Source organism: Caretta caretta, chromosome 14 (genome assembly GCF_965140235.1).
Source record: "Caretta caretta isolate rCarCar2 chromosome 14, rCarCar1.hap1, whole genome shotgun sequence".
Lineage (NCBI taxonomy): Eukaryota > Metazoa > Chordata > Testudines > Cheloniidae > Caretta > Caretta caretta.
In genome coordinates, this window is record NC_134219.1 from 39,117,729 (window position 1) to 39,140,023 (window position 22,295).

The following is a 22,295-nucleotide window of genomic DNA, read 5'->3' on the forward strand; positions in this document are numbered from 1 at the left end:
TGCATAATGACTTAGCCACTCCCAGTCTCTATTTAAGCCTAAATTAATAGTATCCAATTTGCAAATGAATTCCAATTCAGCAGTTTCTCGCTGGAGTCTGGATTTGAAGTTTTTTGTTTTAAGATAGCGACCTTCATGTCTGTGATTGCGTGACCAGAGAGATTGAAGTTTTCTCCGACTGGTTTATGAATGTTATAATTCTTGACATCCCACCACCAACCTCAGCCTGGTCCAGTCCACACAAGAGATCCACTTCCTGGACACTACAGTGCTAATAAACAATGGTCACATAAACACCACCCTATACCGGAAACCTACTGACCGCTATTCCTACCTGCATGCCTCCAGCTTTCACCCTGACCACACCACACGATCCATCGTCTACAGCCAAGCTCTGCGATACAACCGCATTTGCTCCAACCCCTCAGACAGAGACAAACACCGACAAGATCTCTGTCAAGCTTTCTTACAACTACAATACCCACCTGCGGAAGTGAAGAAACAGATTGATAGAGCCAGAAGAGTTCCCAGAAGTTACCTACTACAGGACAGGCCTAACAAAGAAAATAACAGAACGCCACTAGCCGTCACCTTCAGCCCCCAACTAAAACCCCTCCAACGCATTATTAAGGATCTACAACCTATCCTGAAGGATGACCCAACACTCTCACAAATCTTGGGAGACAGGCCAGTCCTTGCCTACAGACAGCCCCGCAACCTGAAGCAAATACTCACCAACAACCACATACCACACAACAGAACCACTAACCCAGGAACTTATCCTTGCAACAAAGCCCGTTGCCAATTGTGCCCACATATCTATTCAGGGGACACCATCACAGGGCCTAATAACATCAGCCACACTATCAGAGGCTCGTTCACCTGCACATCCACCAATGTGATATATGCCATCATGTGCCAGCAATGCCCCTCTGCCATGTACATTGGTTAAACTGGACAGTCTCTACGTAAAAGAATAAATGGACACAAATCAGATGTCAAGAATTATAACATTCATAAACCAGTCGGAGAACACTTCAATCTCTCTGGTCACGCAATCACAGACACGAAGGTCGCTATCTTAAAACAAAAAAACTTCAAATCCAGACTCCAGCGAGAAACTGCTGAATTGGAATTCATTTGCAAATTGGATACTATTAATTTAGGCTTAAATAGAGACTGGGAGTGGCTAAGTCATTATGCAAGGTAGCCTATTTCCCCTTGTTTTTTCCTACCCCCCCCCCCAGATGTTCTGGTTTAACTTGGATTTAAACTTGGAGAGTGGTCAGTTTGGATGAGCTATTACCAGCAGGAGAGTGGGGTGGGAGGAGGTATTTTTTCATGCTTTGTGTGTATATAAAAAGATCTTCTACACTTTCCACAGTATGCATCCGATGAAGTGAGCTGTAGCTCACGAAAGCTTATGCTCAAATAAATTGGTTAGTCTCTAAGGTGCCACAAGTACTCCTTTTCTTTTTGTGAATACAGATTAACATGGCTGTTACTCTGAAACCTGTTGTAAAACTAAAACTGAATTTATTCCCATGGAACCTAGGATTAAGGGATGTCTAATAAGAGTGAAAGCAAAACAAAAGGTTACAGACAAAACATGTTTTGAAACATACATTTAACTGCAGTAAGTTACCGTCTTGGTCGAAGCAGGTGTCTTGCCTAGATTCAGTGTCTGGGGACTTTCAGCCCCCTTGGCTGGAAGGTTCCACTTTTCTCAGACATACAGGCCCTGTGGTATCTGCTCAGTAATGGATGCCAAGCTGGCTTTGCGTCCCGGTTATAGTTTCTAAAGTTCAATGACCTCGCTTCAGGAGGCAGGAAGTTTTTTTGCAGCTGCTGCTTCCATCTCCCATTGAGAGTGGGAAGTGGCATCTTCCACTGTGCTTCGCCTGCTGGCTTTGTCTGCCCTTGGTGTAAATGTAATTTCATTGTCCTCGCTCCATTTACATTGGAGACAGGTTCCAGCAAGTGGAAGAACCATGTTCTTTTGTTTAGGGCAGGGGTGACATAAGCCTTGCCCGACAAACACATTTTAAAAACAATTTCCAGCCTGTGTTTCTAATTCTTTGTGTATGGCCCATATGTATCTCATGCAAGCATATGACTGATCAGTGAGTTATTAGTTTCCAATGACACCTTTTTAGATACAGATTATGGCACCAGTGAGTTGGGTTTGTCAAGCCACCTGAAACTGACTTCCAGCTCCCAGGGAGCCCCTGGCCGTCTGGCATTGGGATGCTCTCAGGGTCAGAGCGGTACACTAGTCCTTGGGGAACAGCTCATTGGGGATTTTCGTAGGTATCCAGTGATAGGTGGCACAGTGCCCACTCAAGATTGTCCGAGGCCTGGCCCCCATTTTGGGAGAGGGGGCATCAGGCCAAATCTGATTGCTGTTGACACCTGGTGGGGGCCAGGGCCAAATTGGAGTGAATTGTGCTGCAACCACCATGCACCAGGGCACAAGTGGGCAAAGCACCAGTCCCTGAACCAGACCAGCTGGAGTTTGCTGGTGATGTGCAGGTGTGTGAGAGGGAGCTGCAGTCAGTGCCCACATGGGGGAGCCAGTTGGGAGAAGGGCAAAGGCAATCCCTGGTGGGTGGGGACGGGGGGGGGCACACAAGGGGGTTTGGCCTAGAACCAGGGATGGGTTAATTCAGCCCTACAAACGCTTCCAGGAACCTGGTGACAAAGCACTGACAGCTCCATGAGCCAAGTGAGGGGAGCAGAGCTTGTGGCTGCAGCCCAGGGCTGGTAGCTAGTGAGTCTGGGGTGCAGACAAGACACCAGCTCTGACCAACTGCTCACTGTGCCCGTCTGTTACCAGAGCAAATCACACACAGAGTGTCCCCCGTGTGTCCCTGGGTACTGGGACTCTCTAGAGCAATCCCAAGTCTGCACAGAAACCCCCCTTTTCCGCGATCTGGGCGCCTCCTGTCTGTCCTCCCACGGGTACTTTGGCCTCTGTGCACGATGCCCCCTTAATGCGGAGAGAAGCTGCCCGTGCCCAGGGCAGGTGGGGTCCCCAGGGGGCAGGGTCTGGGGCAGGGGCCTGCAGATCGGTGGGTTGATCGCTAGGACCCAGGAGCGGCTGGGGGGCGGCTCTGGTGGGAGGATCGCGGGGTTCAGCCCGGCCCAGGAAGTGACTCGCAGCCGCTGCGGGGACTCTGGCTCCCGGCGAGATCCCCGCGCCCCGGCGGCTGGTGCTGGGAGCCCGGAGCCCGGGCTGCAGCCGGGAGAGGGGAACCTCCAGCCGGGCCCTGCCCGCTGCTCCCCGGGAGCCTCTCCCAGGGCAGAGCCCCCAGCCCGGCCAGGGCCCCTTCCCGGCCCGGCCCCTGCCCCTGCCCCGGGGGGCCCCGCTCGGAGGGAAGGTAAGAGAGACCCGCCCCCCCCCCGTCACCCCCGGGCTGCAGGGGGCGGGTTTGGCCCCGGGCTGCTCCCCGCGGAGCTGGCTGCGATTCCCTGCCCCGGGGGTCCCCGCTCGGAGGGAAGGTAAGAGAGACCCGCCCCCCTCGGCACCCCCAGGCTGCTCCCCACGGAGCGGGCTGCGATTCCCTGCCCCGGGCAAGCTGCCGCCAGCCCCCGGTGTGCGCGGGGCGGGGGGAGCCCGGCCGGGCGGGGCTGGGGCTGGGACAGACACACGGGGGGTGCCGCCGTCCGCTGCCCCCACCATCTGCTGCTTTGCAGCTGGTGTAGGTGCTGGTGTGAAGGGTGCCGGTCACTCACCTCTCCTGCATGGGAGGCCAAGGGGTCTCTGCTGGCCGTAGGGGGAAGGGGGGCAAAGGAGTCAAATGTGGGGGAGAGAATCCGTGCAGGGGCAAACTGATGTGCAGGAGGGTCAAAGCGCTGGAGGTAGGGGAAGGAGATGGGGAAATCAGAGACCGGGGTAGGAACCAGGGTTAAGAATGTGGCTAAGGCCCGGCCAGACAGTATCAGTGGGGAAACCCCAGGGTGTAGAGGGGTTAAAAGCGACAGCCATGGGGGTGAGCAATCTGCAGTGGTTGCAGAAAAGGATGTTGAGGTATAAAGGGGCTCCCCTCCCCCTTGGGGGATGCTACATCTCAGCACCCGCTCCCAGGGCTGGGTTCTCACGCAGTTGCATCCCAGAGGCATGGAGCTGCTCAAGGAGACCTGATTCTGCACATTTCACATACCCCCTCCCCCCCCCAAAGTTTTAGTGTTTAAAATAATCCCTGATCAGTCGCTAGCTCTGCATAATGCCTCATAGGTGCAGGAAGGTGCCTGGTCTGCCTAGGGATCCATGAATGGGAACCCTTCTGCTGGCGTCTAAGTGGGCTGGGATGTAGGAGACCCAGTTCAATGCCCCCCTCAAGCAGAGGGGGAAAGGAGGTTTGAACAGGGGTCTCCCACATCCCAGGTGAGCGCTGAAAGATAGAAGGGGAGTACCACAACCACTACCTCTGGCTGTTTCGGGTGGTATTCGGCTCCTGCCTAGCTCAAGGAACAGTTGAGGGGCTTGAGCCACCTGACTCCAGGAGCTGGGCTCCCATCCGTGGAGCGCTAGGCAGGGCTAGGTGCCTTCCTGCCACTGAGAGTTAGGCGCCGAAGTCTGTGAGAGCCAAGGCAGGTCTTAGGTCAGCATCTCCCATGGGCAGACTGAGGTGGCTCCTCGCCTTTGTGGATCTCATTCTCCGGCACCTGCCTCTCCGCAGAGTCAGTATAGGGAGCCTAGACACCTAACTCAGCTTTGTGGATCACAGGATTGTTCCTGCTAGGGGCCTAAAAGATAGTCCTTGCAACGCTCAGCATCCCGATGGCGCCATCCCATTGTGAGTCTGCCCCCCCCCCCCCCCGGCCTTTTCCTCACTGCTAAAAAGTGTTATTTTAGTTTTTATTGTTTAGGGTTTGTTTGTTTTTTTTTTACCATGGGGTAACTAAAGTACAGGATTATTTTGAGGTAAAAATACAGTCAGGAGAGAGCACTTGAGTTTTAGCAGTGAGGAAAAGGGCTGAGAAAATGTCTCTGAAATAAGATCAGAACGCAGGGAGGTCCCTTGTATTTTCTCTGTTCCCTCCTGGACCACAGTGCACTTTGTTTACACCCACCCGCGTGTGCCAAAGTACAGCAGTGCAAATGTTGTGTCGGAAACTTGTTCAGGGCGCGTAACAGTGACGAAGGGGGATAAGTCGGTAAAAGGGACAGTGGTAGATTTTCTGCCTAATAGCTTGCACTTAAAAGGTGTTTGTAAGTATTTTAAATACTGTTTATAGGGTTTGGCGGTATACTCAGTGTTTTGTATGCATTCAGTGTTTGTTTACTATCGAAACCGTGCAGCCTGATCTACACATGGGCAGCACCTGAACCCTGCATTTGAGGAGTCTAGCCCCCAGCCCTCTCCTTTCTGCCCGAGGCCTTCCCCTCTTTACCTGCTGGAGCCCTGAGCCCCCTACTGCAGCTGGAGGAGCCCTGGCCTGCCCACCCCAGCCTCGCTGAGTCATGGGCTGCCAGCTGGCCCGAATCCCAGCCTGCCGTCTGGCCCAAGCACCAGCCTGCCCGCCTCAGCTGCCCCAAGCTTCAGCCCACCAGCCGGCCCGAGCCCCAGCATGCCTGCCTCAGCCAGCCTGAGTTCTGGGCCACTGGGCACAGCACCGCAAAGCCCCTGTTGGCTTTGGGGAAGAAGCAGAGCAAGGGCGAGAGGAGGAGCAATGTGGGTGGGGCCACGGGGGAAGAGCGGGACATAGGACCAGTGCCTTGGGGCGACACATGGGCAGGGCCACAGCCTAGCTGGGGAGGTTTAGCCTCCCCAGGCCTATTCTACCCGCTGCCCAACGATCTACAGTGGAAAGAGACTAATAAAGAAATAACACCACCTTCGTTCTGGGATTTACATACAAAGCCCTGAGGTTTAGCTCTGTACAATGCTTTTCTGGATTACTGAGACAGCTTTCTTCGTGCCCAAATTTAAAATTGTGATTTCACAGTGGTAGCAAATTGTGACAGGCATGTCCCCCTCCATCACAAGTTCCTACCTCTGGACCAGAGGCTGGGGAAAGGAAGCAGACTTCCTTTCCCGTCCATCATTCTTTGCTGTTCTGGGACCAGGAGATGCAGAAAAGTAGAGGATGAGGAAAGGTGAGAGAGAGCCGATTGTGAGGGGAGTACACCCCCCCTCCATCCCAGCTTGCGACCCCTCCACCAGAGCTTGGGGAAAGGCAGAGGCAGCAAAATTGTGAAAGGGCAGCAAAAGAGAACAGCTAGGTGTCAGTAGCTGCTACCCAGTAGCAAATTGTACCGGCCAGGAAAGGGGTGGCAGAGATCCCTGCAGGAGTGGACATGAGGGCCCCTTGATTGGTTATTCTTAGGAGCTGATGAACCCACCAAGCCTGGTGGCCTAGCACAGCTCCATGACCCGAGTTAGGGAAGCTCAGGCCCAGGGCTGGTAGCCAGCGAGTGTGGTGTGGAGACAAGAGACCGTCCCTGGCCAACAGCTCCCTGTGCCAATTACTTCCCCGAGTGAATCACACCCGGAGTCAGTGTCACTGAGAAAGGTGTCCCCTGCAGCTCCAGCCTCTGGGTAGCCTCTCTAGGACCCCATCTCCCCCCCGTCTCTGTTTATATTGTGGACTCTCTGGAATCATCCTGAGTCTTGATAGAAATCCCCCTTCTCCTGCCTCCCAGGGACTGGTACATCTCCTTTCTGTCCTCCCATTGACGTGGTGGCTGCTTTGTACGATGACCCCTTAATGCTGAGAGAAGCTGCCTGCACCCAGGGGACATGGGGTCCCTGAGGGGCAGGGTGGCAACAATGCAATAGGTTTATCGCTGGGACCTAGAAAAAGCTGGTGTGGGAGTGACCACCGGGTCCCGGCATCAGAATCTGTGCCGTAAGGGCTTGTCTACACTGCAAAATTAGGGCGACTTAATTTAGGTTGACATACAGTCACCCTTGTAGTTGAGTGGGCTGTTGGGGTCCACACTGCCCTCCTTCTGCTGGTGGAGCGCATCCTCAACAGGAGCATTTGCACCAACTGATGTGGGACACTGACATCCGGATGTGGGGCACTGACAGCTGCACAGGGCTCACAGCTGGAGCCCCCCCGCCGCCTCTGGGGTGAGAGCCCAAGCTGTGAGCCCAGGGCTCAATTTCACAGCAGAGAGCCTACCAGGAATGAAATTGACATCCTGGCTCAGAGCAGCAGAGGGCTCACAGCTGGAGCTGTAGGCTCTCTGCTGTGAAATTGAGCCCAGTGGGTGGTGGGGTGGCTCACAGCTTCTGCTGTCACCCTGGGGTGAGGGTGGTGGCTCCAGGTGTGAGCCTGTCGCCTGGCTGACAGTTGGGTGGGGAGGTGCTAGCTGTGAGCCCAGCCCCTGGCTGAATTTCACAGCAGGGAGCCTACCAGCTGTGAAATTGACATTCTTGTCAATTTCATGGCTCCAGCTGTGAGCTGTGGCTGCAGAGGGGAGAGAATAGCAGGCCTGAAACTGACAAGCAGCAGCACTGTGGTGGAGACACTGACATAATTAGGTCGAGGTTCTCTGTAGTGTAGACCAGGCTTTTTTGTTGCTGACCGCTGTGGGATCCACGCTTCTTGCAAGATCCAGAGCCCCAGCAGCTGCTGCTGGCAACCCCAGAGTCCTGGCTGCAGATGGGAGAGGTTAATATAGAGAGAGTAACATTCCTGCTGCTCCCCAAGAGATTATCAGTCCAGACACCCCAGCCTGCCCAAGACATCGCTTAAGGGGAAACCTGACCTCTGCTCCCAGGGATGGCACCACTTGGAGGGAAGGTAAGAGAGACCCTCCCATCTGTCCCCCCAGGGAGCGGTGCCCCCCCGCCGTCACACCCAGGCTGCAGCAGGAGGGTTTGGCCCCAGGCTGCTCCCAGCATAGCGGGCTGCGATTCCCTGCCCTGTGCCCAGGAAAGCTGCCGCCAGCTCCGTGTGTGCTCTGGGGTCTGAGACAACCACACGTGGGGGGACAAAGGGGGGTGGGAGCCCCAAGATGTGTGAAGAGGGTGTGTGCAAGAGGGGATTTACAGATGAACAGGGATGTGTGATGAGTGCAGAGGCTGAAGGGCGATGCAGGGGGCAGGGGCAGGGGGGGCGCTGCATGGAGGATGAAACAACGCAGGGGGATCACTGTATGGGGGAGAATTGTGGAGCCCACAGGACACAGGGCTGGAATAGAGGGAAATCTGGGTGGTGGGAACTAGTGAAGGAAAAGGGATGCGGGGAGAGGGGACTGGGGAGGCCGGAGGGGGAATGGGAGAGCAATTGGAGGCTGGCTGGGGAAGGGAGAGACAGAGGCAGTGAAAAGGAAGAGGGGTGGTGAGAGAGACAATGGCAGCTTCCCTGTGCCATGGATTCAGATCTCACCCACACCGGTGTCAGACCAGAGTCACGGCTGGCTCTGGCAGGGGGTGAGTGCGGATGGGCCAGTGAGATCAGGCTCTACCTGCCTGTCCTTGGGGGCTGCAGGGGGAGTCCGGGGCAGCTCGTTCATTAGGTGTTGCCATCAGACTAGAGGGCTCTGGTTATTGCTGAGGGAGAAGAGGAGGCCGGTATCTGGAGAAGTTGCTCTCTCTTGCCCCAGAGGGCAGGACAAGAGGCAATGGGATCAAACTACAGCATAAGCGATTTACAATAAATCTTGGGAAAAATCTCAGGAGGACAATGGAACAGATGCCTCGGGGGGTCGTGGAAGCTCCTTCACTGGAGGATTTCCAAAGGAGGCTGGATAGCCCTCTGCCTTGGGTGGCTTAGACACAACAAATCCTGCATCTTGGCAGGGGTTAGAGTAGATGATCCTTGTGGTTCCTCTGACCCTATGGGTCTGTGATTCTAATCCGTATTGAATTAAGTGTAAGCATTTTGGGAGTCCCTTGTATTGACAATGCTACTGCTTGTGGGCTGCTGTGTGGTTGTATGGGTGTCCTTTGGGGGGAAGACAGGACTGATGCCATCTCTGGGAGATATTATGGATTTCAAAGGCCTTTTGGGAACAGTACGAGTGCGATGGATTTCCTTGGGCCACGTCTGCACTTACAAACTGGGAGCTGCACCGGTATGCCGCTCTGAGACCGCTCGTGTGGTCACGTTACGCCGACAGGAGAGAGCTCTCCCGTCTACACAATAAAACCAGCTCAGTGAGCGGCAGTCGCTGTGTCGGGGGGAGAGCTTTCTTCACCCCCCTGAGCGACAGAAGTTTTGCCTGCATAAGTGCTCGTGTAGACATGGCCTAGGGAAGACTTGGTCTCCACGCATGAGAGGCGATCGCTGGGGCGGGGCCCAGTGGGTGCCCTGGCTGGACCACTGAGCAGAAATACAGGAGCAGTTGCCATGAACTGTGCCCAGCTCTGATGCTGGGGGTGTTTAGAAGTGTTAGTGGGTGGAGCCTGCTGGGAGGGGCCGGGTCTGTGTTGTAAGGCCTGGGCTACAGTGAACAATCAGATCCATCTACTGCTTCACTCAAGGGCAAGGCAAAGTTTTGAGCCCCGAGCGCCATAGTTAAGTCGACCTGAGCCCCATTGTGGACGCAGCTTGACAGACGGGAGAATTCTTCCCCCGAATGAGCTACTGCGGATTGGAGAGGTGGATTATCTGATGGACAAACCTCTGCCGCTGCTGTAGGAGCATCCACGCTACGGGGCTGTAGCCGTGTTCCTGCCGCACAGTAGCTGTGCCGCTGTAGCCCTGGTAGTGTGGACGTAGCCTGAGGGTATTCCCCAGCCTGGCAGAGTCTAGAGCAGTCGTTTCTCAATGCGGCCACAACAGCCTCCTGGGCAAAGAGGGGGGAGGGGGCAAAGCAGTGCCCAACGGATCCAGGGGAGGGCTTCAGTCCCCGTCCCCAGCTTCAGCTGTGGGGCTCCAGGGGAGGACTTAATCCCCCTCACCCCATTCAGCCTTGGGGCTCTGGCTCCAGGCCCTCTACCCCAGCTTCAGCTGTGGGGCTCTGGGCTTCAGCCGCCCCACACCCCCCAGTTCCAGCCAGGGGGCTCTGGCTCTGGGCTTCAGCTCAGGGTGGTGTGGCTTCATCAGGGCCGACCTTACTGGCAGCCGTGGTCAAGAGGCAAGCAGCAGGGTGAGAGGCTGCAGAAGGGAATTTGGGGGGAAGCAGTGGGGCCCAGGGGGTGATGGGGAGCCCAGGGGGCAGTGGAGGGCTGGGAGAGGCAGTGGTGGTCAGGGGAGATCCGTGTGGGGCAGAGGGAGGCAGTAGAGGCCAGAGGGTATGGGGTTGGGGGGCACGCCCGGGGAGGCAGCGAGGGCCAGGAGCACCAAAATACAGTTAACTGTATGTTAGCAAGACACAAGAAGTTATTCTTCCACTCTATTCTGCACTGATTAAGTCTCAACTGGAGTATTGTGTCCAGTTCTGGGTGCCACATTTCAGGAAAGATGTGGACATATTGGAGAAAGTCCAGAGAAGAACAACAAAAATTACTAAAGGTGTAGAAAATATGACCTGTGAGGGAAGATTGAAAAAATTGGGTTTGTTTAGTCTGGAAATGAGAAGACTGAGAGGGGACATAACAGTTTTCAAGTATATAAAAGTTGATTAGAAAGAGGAGGGAGAAAAATTGTTGTTCTTAACTGACAAGAAGCAATGGGTTTAAATTGCAGCAAGGGAGGTTTAGGTTGGACATTAGGAAAAACTTCCTAACTGTCAGGGTGGTGAAGCCCTGGAATAAATTGCCTAGGGAGGTTGTGGAATCTCCATCATTGGAGACTTTTAAGAGCAGGTTAGACAAACACCTATCAGGGATGTTCTAGATAATACTCAGTCCTGTCATGAGGGCAGGGGACTGGACTAGATGACCTCTCAGGGTCCCTTCCAGTCCTATGATTATTTTTTCTAGTTAATGTGGGGCAGGGCGGAGGGGTGGAGAAGAACCCTACATAAATAAATTACAAGGATTTGGACAGGGATAGGTGCATATTTATTAGGGCTGTCAAGTTATTAAAAAAATTTGCAATTAATTGCACTGTTAAACAAAACTAGAATACCATTTATTTAAATATTTTTGGATATTTTCTACATTTTCAAATATAGTAATTTCAATTACAACAATACAAAGCGTACAGTGCTCTATATTTATTTTTATTACAAATATTTGCACTGTAAAATACAAAAGAAATAGTATTTTTCAGATCTAGTACAAGTACTGTACAGCAATCTCTTTATCATGAAAGTTGAACTTACAAATGTAGAATTAAGTACCAAAAAAATGCATTCAAAAACAAAACAATGTAAAACTTTAGAGCCTACAAGTCCACTCAGTCCTACTTCTTGTTCAGCCAATCACTCGAACAAGTTTGTTTAGATCTGCAGGAGATAATACTGCCCAGTTCTTGTTTACAATGTCACCTGACAGTGAGAACAGGTGTTCACATGGCACTGGTGTAGCCGGCATCACAAGATATTTACATGCCAGATGCACTAAAGATTCATATGTCCCTTCGTGCTTCAACCATCATTCCAGAAGACATGTGTCAATGCTGATGACGGATTCTGCTCCATAACAATAGAAAGCAGTGCTGACAGATGCACGTTCTTTTTCATCATCTGAGTCAGATGCCACCAGCAGAAGGCTGATTTCCTTTTTTGGTGGTTCGGGTTGTGTAGTTTCCACGTGGGAGTGTTGCTCTTTTAAGATTTATGAAAACATGCGCCACACCTCATCCCTCTCAGATTTTGGAAGGCACTTCAGATTCTTAAACCTTGGGTCGAGTGCTGTAGCTATCTTTAGAGATCTCATATTGGTACCTTCTTTGCGTTTTGTCAAATCTGCAGCAAAAGTGTTCTTAAAATGAACAACATGTGCTGAGTCATCATCTGAGACTGCTATAACATGGAATATATGGCAGAATGCGGATAAAATAGGGTCAGATACATACAATTCTCCCCCAAGGAGTTCAGTCACAAATTTCATTAACGTATGTTTTTTTTTTTAAATGAGCGTCATCAGCATGGAAGCATGTCCTCTGGAATGGTGGCCGAAGCATGAGGGGCATACAAATGTTTAGCATATCTGGCACATAAATACCTTGCAATACCAGCTACAAAACTGCCATGTGAACATCTGTTCTCACTTTCAGGTGACATTGTAAATAAGAAGAGGGCAGCATTATCTCCCGTAAATGTAAACAAACTGGTTTATCTTAGCGATTGGCTGAACGAAAAGTAGGACTGAGTGGACTTGTAGGCTCTAAAGTTTTGCATTGTTTTGTTTTTGAGTGCAATTATTTAACAAACAAAAAAAACCTACATTTGTAAGGTGTACTTTCACGATAGAGAGATTTCACTACAGTACTTGTATGAGGTGAATTGAAAGATACGGTTACTTTTCTTGATCATTTTTACAGTGCAAATATTTGTAATAAAAATATAAAGTGAGCATTGTACACTTTGTATTCTGTGTTGTAATTAATATAGTTGAAAATGTAGAAAAACATCCAAAAATATTTAATAAATTTAAATTGGTATTCTATTGGATATATAGAACAAATGGATGTAAACTGGCCACCAGGAAGTTTAGACTAGAAATTAGACGAAGGTTTCTAACCATCAGAGGAGTAAAGTTTTGGAATAGCCTTCCAAGGGAAGCAGTGGGGGCAAAAGATCTATCTGGCTTTAAGATTAAACTCGATAAGTTTATGGAGGAGATGGTATGATAGGATAACATGGTTTTGGTAATTAAATATTCATGGTAAATAGGCCCAATGGCCTGTGATGGGATATTAGATGGGGTGGGATCCGAGTTACCCGGGAAAGAATTTTCTGTAGTATCTGGCTGATGAATCTTGCCCATATGCTCAGGGTTTAGCTGATCGCCATATTTGGGGTCAGGAAGGAATTTTCCTTCAGGGCAGATTGGAAGAGGCCCTGGAGGTTTTTCGCCTTCCTCTGTAGCATGGGGCACGGGTCACTTGCTGGAGGATTCTCTGCTCCTTGAAGTCTTTAAACTACGATTTGAGGACTTCAATAGCACAGATATAGGCATGAGGTTTTTTGCAGGAGTGGTGGGTGAAATTCTGTGGCCTGCGTTGTGCAGGAGGTCAGACTAGATGATCATAATGGTCCCTTCTGACCTAAATATCTATGAATCTATTGTTTAACAGTGCAATTAACTGATTAGTCACAATTAATTTTTTTAATTGCAATTAATTTGAGTTAACTGCAATTAATTGACAGCCCTAATATTTGTTTGTTTTTCCTAAAGTTAACTAAGTATTTTAGGAAAATTTTTCAGAGTGGCCACGAGCAAGATTTGGTGGCTGCACTCTAAGGCCACCAAACAATCTGTTGTGAGAACCCCCTGGTCTAGAGCAGTGGCTCTCAACTTTTTTTACTGGTGACCCCTTCCACATAGCAAGCCTCTGAGTGCAACCCTCCCTTATAAATTAAAAACACTTTTTTGTATATTTAACACCATTATAAATGCTTGAAGCAAAGTAGAGTTTGGGGTGGAGGCTGACAGCTCACAACCCCCCATGTAATAACCTGGTGACCCCATGAGGGGTCCCAACCCCCATTTTGAGAACCCCTGGTTTAGAGCATCTGTCTGCAGGAAGAGAGCCTGCGGAGGCAATCAAAGTCTGAAATGGACTCAAGCCCCTCCTGAAACCTTCCCCCATCGCCCCGACAGGCTGAGGAATCACGTCCACGTTTTGCTCCAGATCGTCCCGTCTTCCAGGGGACAGGGAAGGGAAATAGCTGTGATGGAGCCAGCTCAGGTAGGGGATTTTCAGAGAGCTGCAAGGGGGGGTTGCTGTAGAAGGGGAGGGGCAGGAAAGACACAGGGTGAGGCGGGGGGCGAGGGTGTGATAAACCTGCTGGGAAATGTTCAACCTAGGCCTGATTCTCTGAACAGGCCCATGGTCAGGGGGGAGCATTCCCCCATTTCTGAACCAGGAAACACCCCCCTGGGCAGGGCTGGGAAAACTGACCAGACTCCCAGTGATGGAGCTGGCCAGAGGCTGCTGTGAAATATGAAGGGAAGCTGTCGGGATTCCTGACCCTGTCCCCGGCTCAGAGCTCTGCTTCCTGTATCTGCCTCTGGCTAGCAGGCGTGTGGGAAATGAGAAGACCCTGCCCTGCTCAGTCTGCTGGGGGGGGACAAGGAGCTCTCACCTTTTCCCATTCCCTGAAGCCTCCTGGCTGCTCTGAGCAGGGTGGGGGTGGGAATCTGCTTTTCTGGGCCTCCTCCCCCATGACTAGTGGGATTGCGGCTGGGGCAGCAGGTGCTGAATGGGGAACTCTTGTTTCAGATGCCGGTGACCTTCGAGGAGGTGGCTGTGTATTTCACCGAGGGGCAGGGGGCTCTGCTGGACCCTGGTCAGAGAGCCCTCTACAGGGACGTCATGCAGGAGAACTACGAGATGGTGATCTCACTGGGTAAGGGATTCCTGTCCCCTCAACCATTAAAAGCCGTGGGGTCTGCATGTCTGAATCTGTTCAGTTCTTCCCCTCTAATCTAACTGATCAGGGAATGTACCCCAGAGTCTACACATGCATATTTCTTGGTCAAAGTATAGTCAAGATCCAGACTCAAGAAAATAAATATAAGTAAATTCAAAGATTTTGGGGTCCATTCAAAAATGTCCAGCAGTCCAGATTTAGCCCACAGTCTGCCTGTTGACTACAACTGCCATACCCCCTCCAATGGAATCAGGGAATCATAAACCTGCTGATTCATCCCCATCCCTCCAGCTTTCAAAGGAGCAGAAGCAGCGTATGGCCCTGTCTGTATTATTTCTCACTAATTTATAGTGTTGGTGTAGCCCCGTTAGTCCCAGGATGGACAGACACAAGGTCGGGGAGGCACTACCTTTGACTGGACCAACTTTGGTTAGTGAAAGACACATGCTTTCAAGAAAAAGACCCAAGAAAAGACATTACATCACCCTCCTGGTGTCTCTTTACACTCTCCGTCCCTGTGATCCTCCATTCCTGGGACTAGCTCCAGCCATGGGGAGGGTTCTGGAGGTTTAGAACTAGGCAGGGGTTTGTGTCTACATCAGCAAGTCCCACAGAGTGCACAGATCCTGGAAACCCCCAGCGATGCTGTGACAGCTCTTCCCCCCACAGACATTTGCCTCTCCTGGGGGGGCCCAGTGGCCTTGTCTACATTTGTTCAGATTCCACATCCGCATAGTTAGAGTGACCATGTTCCCGTCCTTTGGGATTCCACAATCCCCCAGCTCAGCATGGGGCAGGTTGAACTCAGGGAATGTTCTTTGTGACAAATACTGTCAATACTTGAGATACACGCTCATCTTCCTGATTCCCCTTCCCAGCAGGATTTCCTGTTCCCAAACCGGAGCTGATCACCCAGCTGGAAAGAGGGGAAGAGCCGTGGGTCCCTGATCTCCAGGGCTCCGCGGAATGGGAGGTCCACAGAGGCACCCGCACAGGTGAGGAATCAGTGACACTGAAACAGAAACCATCTGGCGAGTGAATGAAAAAGCTGGGACACCCAAAGCTGTGCTATTAGCAAGCTCCCCGGGTTGTGTTTCACCCCACCTCGTCAGGCTGTAGCCCTCTGGTATCGTTTCATCATGGTGGACATCACCTATGGCTTCCCAACCATCCTTTAGTGTTACCCGCACACTCTATGGCCCTCACCTTTACCCTGTTCCTAGGACTCAAGGCATAGCGCAATTCATTTAGGCCCCCTGCCCTGTTCCTAGGGGTCAGGGCGTAATCTTCTGTGTACTTACAGGACCTTTTACCAGTGAAAGAGCCTTACACAGTAATATCCTTAACCTCTATTTATTTACACGGTTACCAAGACAGAATACACACAGTACGCATACAATGCTCACCACTCCCAATAAGGCAGATGAGCTTTTCCTGGTGGCCAGTCAGGATTGGTTTGCCTGGGGACTCCAGCTTCTGCATGATAGAGTCAGCAGGGGGTTGAGGTCTGGCAGCTCTGATCTTGGGCTATTCCCAGGCTGCACCTCTGTAGCCCCAGTACCTGCTTTGGCCTTTAGCAAGGCCTCAGCCTGGGGATTTGCCAGGCTTGAGCTGAGCTGAGCTGAGCTGAGCTGAGCTGAGCTGAGCTGAGCTGAGCTGAGCTGAGCTGAGCTGCTCTCAGGCAGCCAGGTCCGGTCCTGCTCTGCTTTGCTCTCAGGCAGCCAGGTCCTTCTCTCTCCACAGCTAAAGAGAGACTCCTCTGGCTCTTGGCCCCACAGCCCTTTTATCAGGGCAAGCTGGGCCCTGATTGGCATGGCCCCAGCTGTAGCTGCTTCCCCAATCAGCCTAGCTTGGCTGCTTTTAACCCCTGTTCTCCAGGAGTGGGGCAGCTGCCGCACTACTATCAGACAGAAACAAGCAAAGAACCAGACAGAGACCATATAGATAAACAATAGCAAAGCAGGGACCATAAAGACAAACAGTAAAGAAGTACGGATTTCACAATCACAACTGTTGATAAGTGATTCCTTGCCAGACAGAATGCTGTCAAACTAAGTTTTCTGTAAACATCTTAAGATCTGTTTCTTTATCTGGTGGTGGTGGGTGCTATTAGGACAGGATCTACTTCTTAGCAGCCCAATATTTCATTGTTTCGATATAATTTAGAGGGAATGTGACTTTCTGCTTCTTGGCTCATGGCTCCTGCTGTCCTAATGGGGCTGCAGAAAAAGGCATCAGACCCTACATTAACTGTAAGGAGATTCATCCCCGACTTTACTTCCCTGGGAGTATGGGGATATGGAGGCAGAGTCCAATTTCTGAAGGCATATCTACACTACAATCTTAAGTCGACCTATGTTAGGTCAACTTACAGCCACCACAGTAATTACTGCTGTGGCTGATGTCCACGTGCTCCCCTCCTTCTGTCGGTGGTTTGCGTCTTCACCAGAGTGCTTCCACTGTCTGAAGAGGGGCAGCTTGGGGAGCTGAGAGCCATGAGCCGGGGGAAGCTGCCTGGGGCTTCTCGCCTCCAGTGGGGAGATCTGTGCCCGGAGTCCAGTTGGCTGCTGTGCTCTCGGTGGGGAGCCGAGAGTGAGGAGGGCAGCCAGGCTGCCAGCAGGGAACATGGCACCTGGACTGGTGGGGCAGCAGGGCTCTTAGTTGGGAGTGGAGAGCATGGGCGGTAGCCCAAGGCAGAAGCCTAGGTGGTAGCCCGGCTTGGAGCAGAGAGCTGGCAGCAGCCCAGCTGTGGAGCTAGGAGTCTGGCTTTCTTGTCCATTTCAAAGCTCCAGCAGAGCCGTCAAATTGACAAGACAGCCAACAGCCCATGTAAGGAACGCAGTGTCTACACAGACAATGCGTCTCCCTCGCTACACCGACCTAAGCCCTACACCTCTCCTGGAGGTGGAGTTGTTATGTGGGTGTAGTAGGGCACTTCCACTGGCAGGACAAGGCCCTAGTGTGTACGCTGACATAATTAGGTCGATGTAAGCTGCCGTACATCGACCTAACTGTGTACTGTAGACCAGCCCTCAGTCTCCCCAACAGTTACCATGTTGTGTTTTCCCCTCTGTGCTGTTCCCTGTTCTGTCCTTTCTTCCCATCACAGGGAATTATTTTTGTCTGGATTCTCTCTCTCTCCCAGCAGTTGATGAGGCTATGATGAGTGAGAACAAGGAGAAGAATTCACAGCAGGAAGATCCTGATCAAGTGGAACTGCAGGGGAACTTTTGGAGAAGAGCCAAAGGGAATTTTTCCCAGTCCTTGGACCAGGGCAAAGCTTGGAGAAGTCAGCAGAGGTCAGAGAGGCAGCTGGGAAACCACCCAATAAAGAAAGAGAAACAATCCATTGAATGTGGGGTAGGATGCAAGGACCCCAAGAAAACCACAGACCCACAGACAAATCCCAAGGAAGAAAAACGCTATAAATGTCTCAGCTGTGGGAAAAGCTTCAATCAGAAATCAAACCTTATCACTCATCAGAGAATCCACACAGGTGAAAAACCCCATAAATGCTTGGACTGTGGGAAAAGCTTCAGCCAGAAATCATCCCTTATTATACATGGGAGAAAGCACACAGGAGAGAGGCCTTATAAATGCTTTGAGTGTGGGAAATGTTTCAATCAGATCTCAAACCTGACTACACATCAGAGAATTCATACAGGGGAGAAACCTCATAAATGCTTGAAATGTGGCAAAAGGTTTAGTCAGAGATCAGCCCTGGTTACACATCAGAGAATCCATACGGGAGAGAAACCCCATAAGTGCTTGGACTGTGGGAAAAGTTTTAGTCAGAGATCAGCCCTTATTACACATCAGAGAATCCATATGGCGGATAAAATGTATAAATGTCTCAAATGTGGGAAAAGTTTCAGTGTGAAATCAGCCCTTATCATGCATCACACAATCCATGCAGGAAAGAAACTTCATAAATGTTTGGATTGTGGGAAAAGTTTCCGTGACAGCTCAAACCTCACTAAACATCGGAGAATCCACACAGGAGAGAGAATGTATCAGTGCCTCGACTGTGGGAAAAGCTTCAATCGGAAATCGAACCTTCTTACCCATCGGAGAACCCACACAGGAGAGAAACCCCATAAATGCTGGGAATGTGGGAAAAGCTTCAGTCAGAGATCATCCCTTATGAAACATGTGAAAATCCACACAGGAGAGCGGCCGTATAAATGTCTTGAGTGTGGGAAATGTTTCAATCAGAACATAAACCTTATTACGCATCAGAGAACGCACACGGGAGAGAGACCCTACAAGTGCCTGTACTGTGAAAAAAGTTTTACTGTGAGATCAGCCCTGATTACACATCAGAGAATCCATACAGGAGAGAAACCCCATAAGTGCTTGGACTGCGGGAAAAGTTTTAGTCAGAGACCAGCCCTTATTACACATCAGAGAATGCATACAGGAGAGAAACCCTTTAAATGTCTCAATTGCGGGAAAAGTTTCACTGTGAGATCAACCCTTATTACGCATCAGGCAATCCACACAGGAAAGAAATCCCATAAATGTTTGGACTGTGGGAAGAGCTTCAGTCAGAGTTCATCCCTTATTAAACATGGGAGAATGCACTCGGGAGAGAAACCCTACATATGTCTTGAGTGTGGGAAAAGCTTTAGTCAGAGATCATCTCTTATTATACATGGCAGAATGCACACGGGAGAGAAACCCTATAAATGTCTTGAGTGTGGGAAATGTTTCATTCAGAGGTCAAACCTTGTTACACATCAGAGATCCCACTCGGGAGAGAGACCCCATGAGTGCCTTGACTGTGGGAAAAGTTTCAAAGTGAGATCAGCCCTTGTTACACATCAGAGAATCCACACGGGAGAGAAACCCCATACATGCGTGGACTGCGGGAAAACTTTTAGTCGCAGATCAGCCCTTATTACACATCAGATAATTCACACTGGAGAGAAGCCCCATAAATGCGTGGACTGCGGGAAAAGCTTCAATAACAGTTCAAATCTTACTAAACACCGGAGAATTCACACAAGAGGGAGAGACTCTAGAAATACCTCAGATGCAGGAAAAGATTCAATCCGAGCTCACACATTATTACCCATCAGCAATCCACAGAAGAGGGAGAACTTGAATGTGGGGGAATCTTCAGCTGGTGCTCCCACAGAATCAAGCATTGTCCGCTCCACTCAACTTCAAGCAGAGCTAACGCCGGGTTGGACATCAGAGACTCCTCCACGCAGCAGGGAAATTCTGTCAGGGCCCTGACTGGGGCTGGCCATGGTGACAAACCCATTTCCTCATTCCCACACACATCAGGAATATTTGGCTCCCAAGGATCCAGCTGCCCATCCCCCTGCCATGGAGTTGAGGAGAAGGACACTTGGGCCAGGCCCCACCTTCACTCTACACACCTGTCCCCATCTCCCATCTTCCACCAGCCTTTGCACTGGGCTCCCCCACTTACCTGGAGCTGTTCCTTAACTCCTCCCCTCCCCGAATCCCCCAGAGCGCTGGACTCTCTGGGATCAACCGTTAAGGGACCAGGCCGATGGGTTATGGGGAGGACACTGCGGATTGAATGGTTGAGGCTGGTGGCGCTGGGAAGCAGGGGGAGCTGGGTGCTGGGCTGCTGAGTGTTTGGGGATGATGGGATAAGAGGTGAGGGAGAGCATGGGGTAGAGAGGTGCTGCCTCTCCTCACTCACCCCCTCTTCCCCTTCTCCCTGCCCCCGCTGCATTCAGACAGCACCACTGAGAGAGGCTGATTCCCACAGACTGCGGCGGGTTCTCAACCTATTTACCATTGTAGGCTGCATATGTGGCCCATAATGCATTATGTGGACCGCATCCAATACTACCTGTATGGCCCTGAGGATGTCATGTGGGCTGCAGCTGTGTGCTGATCGGGCCGCAGGTTGAGAACCACTGCCACAGGGCCTTTCGTGGGAGGCCTGGAGATCCCACCTCTGCCTCCGCAGCATCAGCCTCCGAGAGCCTGTCTACGGTAGGAAACGTGGTCAGCATCAGCCAGCTCATCTCCTCTGACCCGCCCCCACTCATCCTACCCTAGACTGAGCCTGAGCATCTAATTCCTTCGGACCCCACCATTAGCAGAGTGATTGCTAGAGTCACTGAGTTCCCCCTCTGGGGATGCTGGACCAATCTGTCCAGTGGGGTGATGAGAGCCATTGAACCAAACTGTAAACCCTGGATATGATGGAAACCACTTCAAGCCAGGGGATGCGGCAGCATCCCTCATTCTGGCACCTGTGCCTGGGGTAGGTTCTCTCATTCCTAGATAGTCTATCATTACTCCAGGCCCTGCTGAAAAGCATTTAGTGTTTATACATTTTTTCCCTTATGGGCCAGAATTAAACAGATACTACAAAAGTGGGAGCAGGGACAGTGAAATGTGGTGTTTTAGCTTCTGTTTTATTTGTGAGCGACGGGGAGAGTCTGAGGGATTCCCTCCTTCCCCCATCACCCTCACGCTCCACAGGGACACAGCAGCCTCTGTCCAAACCTTGCAGAGTTTATCCCAGGGCTGGACAAACGACCGCCCATGGGCCGGATCTGGCCTGCTGGGGAGCAGCTGCTGGGGCTTGTCCCCCTCTGGAGCTCTCGCTGGGGAGTAGTGTTCGGTGCTGCTCCACATGGCTCCCAGAAGCAGCGGCATGGCCCTCCTGCAGCTTCTACACGTAGTGGCAGCCAGGGGGCTCCACTCTGCACACTGCCCCTGCCCCAATTGCCGCCCCTGCAGCTCCCATTGGCCAGGAAGCGCAGCCAATGGGAGCTGCGGGGGCAATGCCTGCAGACAGGGCAGCATACAGAGCTGCCTGGCCGCGTCTCTGTATAGGAGCCAGAGAAGGGATATGCCGCTGCTTCCAGGAGCTGCTTGAGGTAAGCGCTGCTTGAAGCCTGCGCCCCATAGCCTCTCCCCAATCCCCTGTCCCAGCCCTGATCCCCCTCCCGCCCTCCAAACCCCTCGATCCCAGCTCAGAGCACCCTCCTGCACCCCAAACCTTTCATCCCCAGCTTCACCCCAGAGCCTGCACCCCTAGCCAGAGCCTTCATCACCCCTTTGTCCCAGCCCAGAGCATGCTCCTATACCCCAAACGCCTCATCGCCAACCCCACCCCAGAGCCTGCACCCCCAGCCGGAGCCCGCACCCCCCCCACCCTCCCGCCCTAGCCTGGAGCCCCTCCCACACCCTGAATTCCTCATTTCTAGCCCCACACTGGAACCCATGCCCGCACCCAGAGCCCTCACCCCCTCCCATACCCCAACCCCAATTGTGTAAGCATTCAAGGCCTGCTGTACAGTTTCTATTCCCAGATGTGGCCCTTGGGCCAAAACGTTTGCCCACCTCTAGTTTATCCTCCTCATTCTACCCCTCCACCTCCCAAAGTGTCATTTGCCGCAGTGTTCTTAGCTCTCCGTGCTTAGGAATGACCGTTTGATTTCCCTGATCCTAAATCAGACTTCTGAGGGCTGGAGAAGAAAGCACAGATTGAGCTTTCTGTGTTTATTGCTGTTTCCATATATTGGTAAAAATTCCTTCCAGGCTTTTTCTAGGGTAGTTCAGGTCATTTGTAGATGGGAAGTTGGGCTTTCTTTCTTTCTTTCTTTCTTTCTTTCTTTCTTTCTTTCTTTCTTTCTGCTAAAACTTTTGTAACTAACAACCATAAGGTGTGAAATAAAGCAGGCTTAGCCAGTTCAGAGGGAAATGGGTAAATTTATTTTCCTGATATAAAGTCTTAAGATTCTCTGGGATTTCACCTTATGAATGTGAAAGTCTTTTATAGACACCCTGGACTGTGGGTTATTCTCTGTTCCTACAGGCTGTTTGGTCACGTACTTTGATATTAGTTTAGCTTGACAGGATGTAGCTCAGATTTATTGAGGAAATCACAAGACAAACGATTGTTTGT

General features: G+C 51.5%; 1 protein-coding gene across 1 annotated transcript in view; it reads left to right on the top strand.

The window, feature by feature from the left end:
- Positions 1-12,351: 12,351 nt before the first annotated feature.
- Positions 12,352-22,295, top strand: part of LOC125621541 (uncharacterized) — a 29,499-nt gene continuing 19,555 nt past the window's right edge. The window contains 4 exon segments of the mRNA XM_075119881.1: positions 12,352-13,704; positions 14,239-14,365; positions 15,268-15,384; positions 17,499-19,389. Coding sequence (XP_074975982.1) covers positions 13,483-13,704; positions 14,239-14,365; positions 15,268-15,384; positions 17,499-19,389 — 2,357 coding nt within the window. The 5' untranslated portion in view covers positions 12,352-13,482.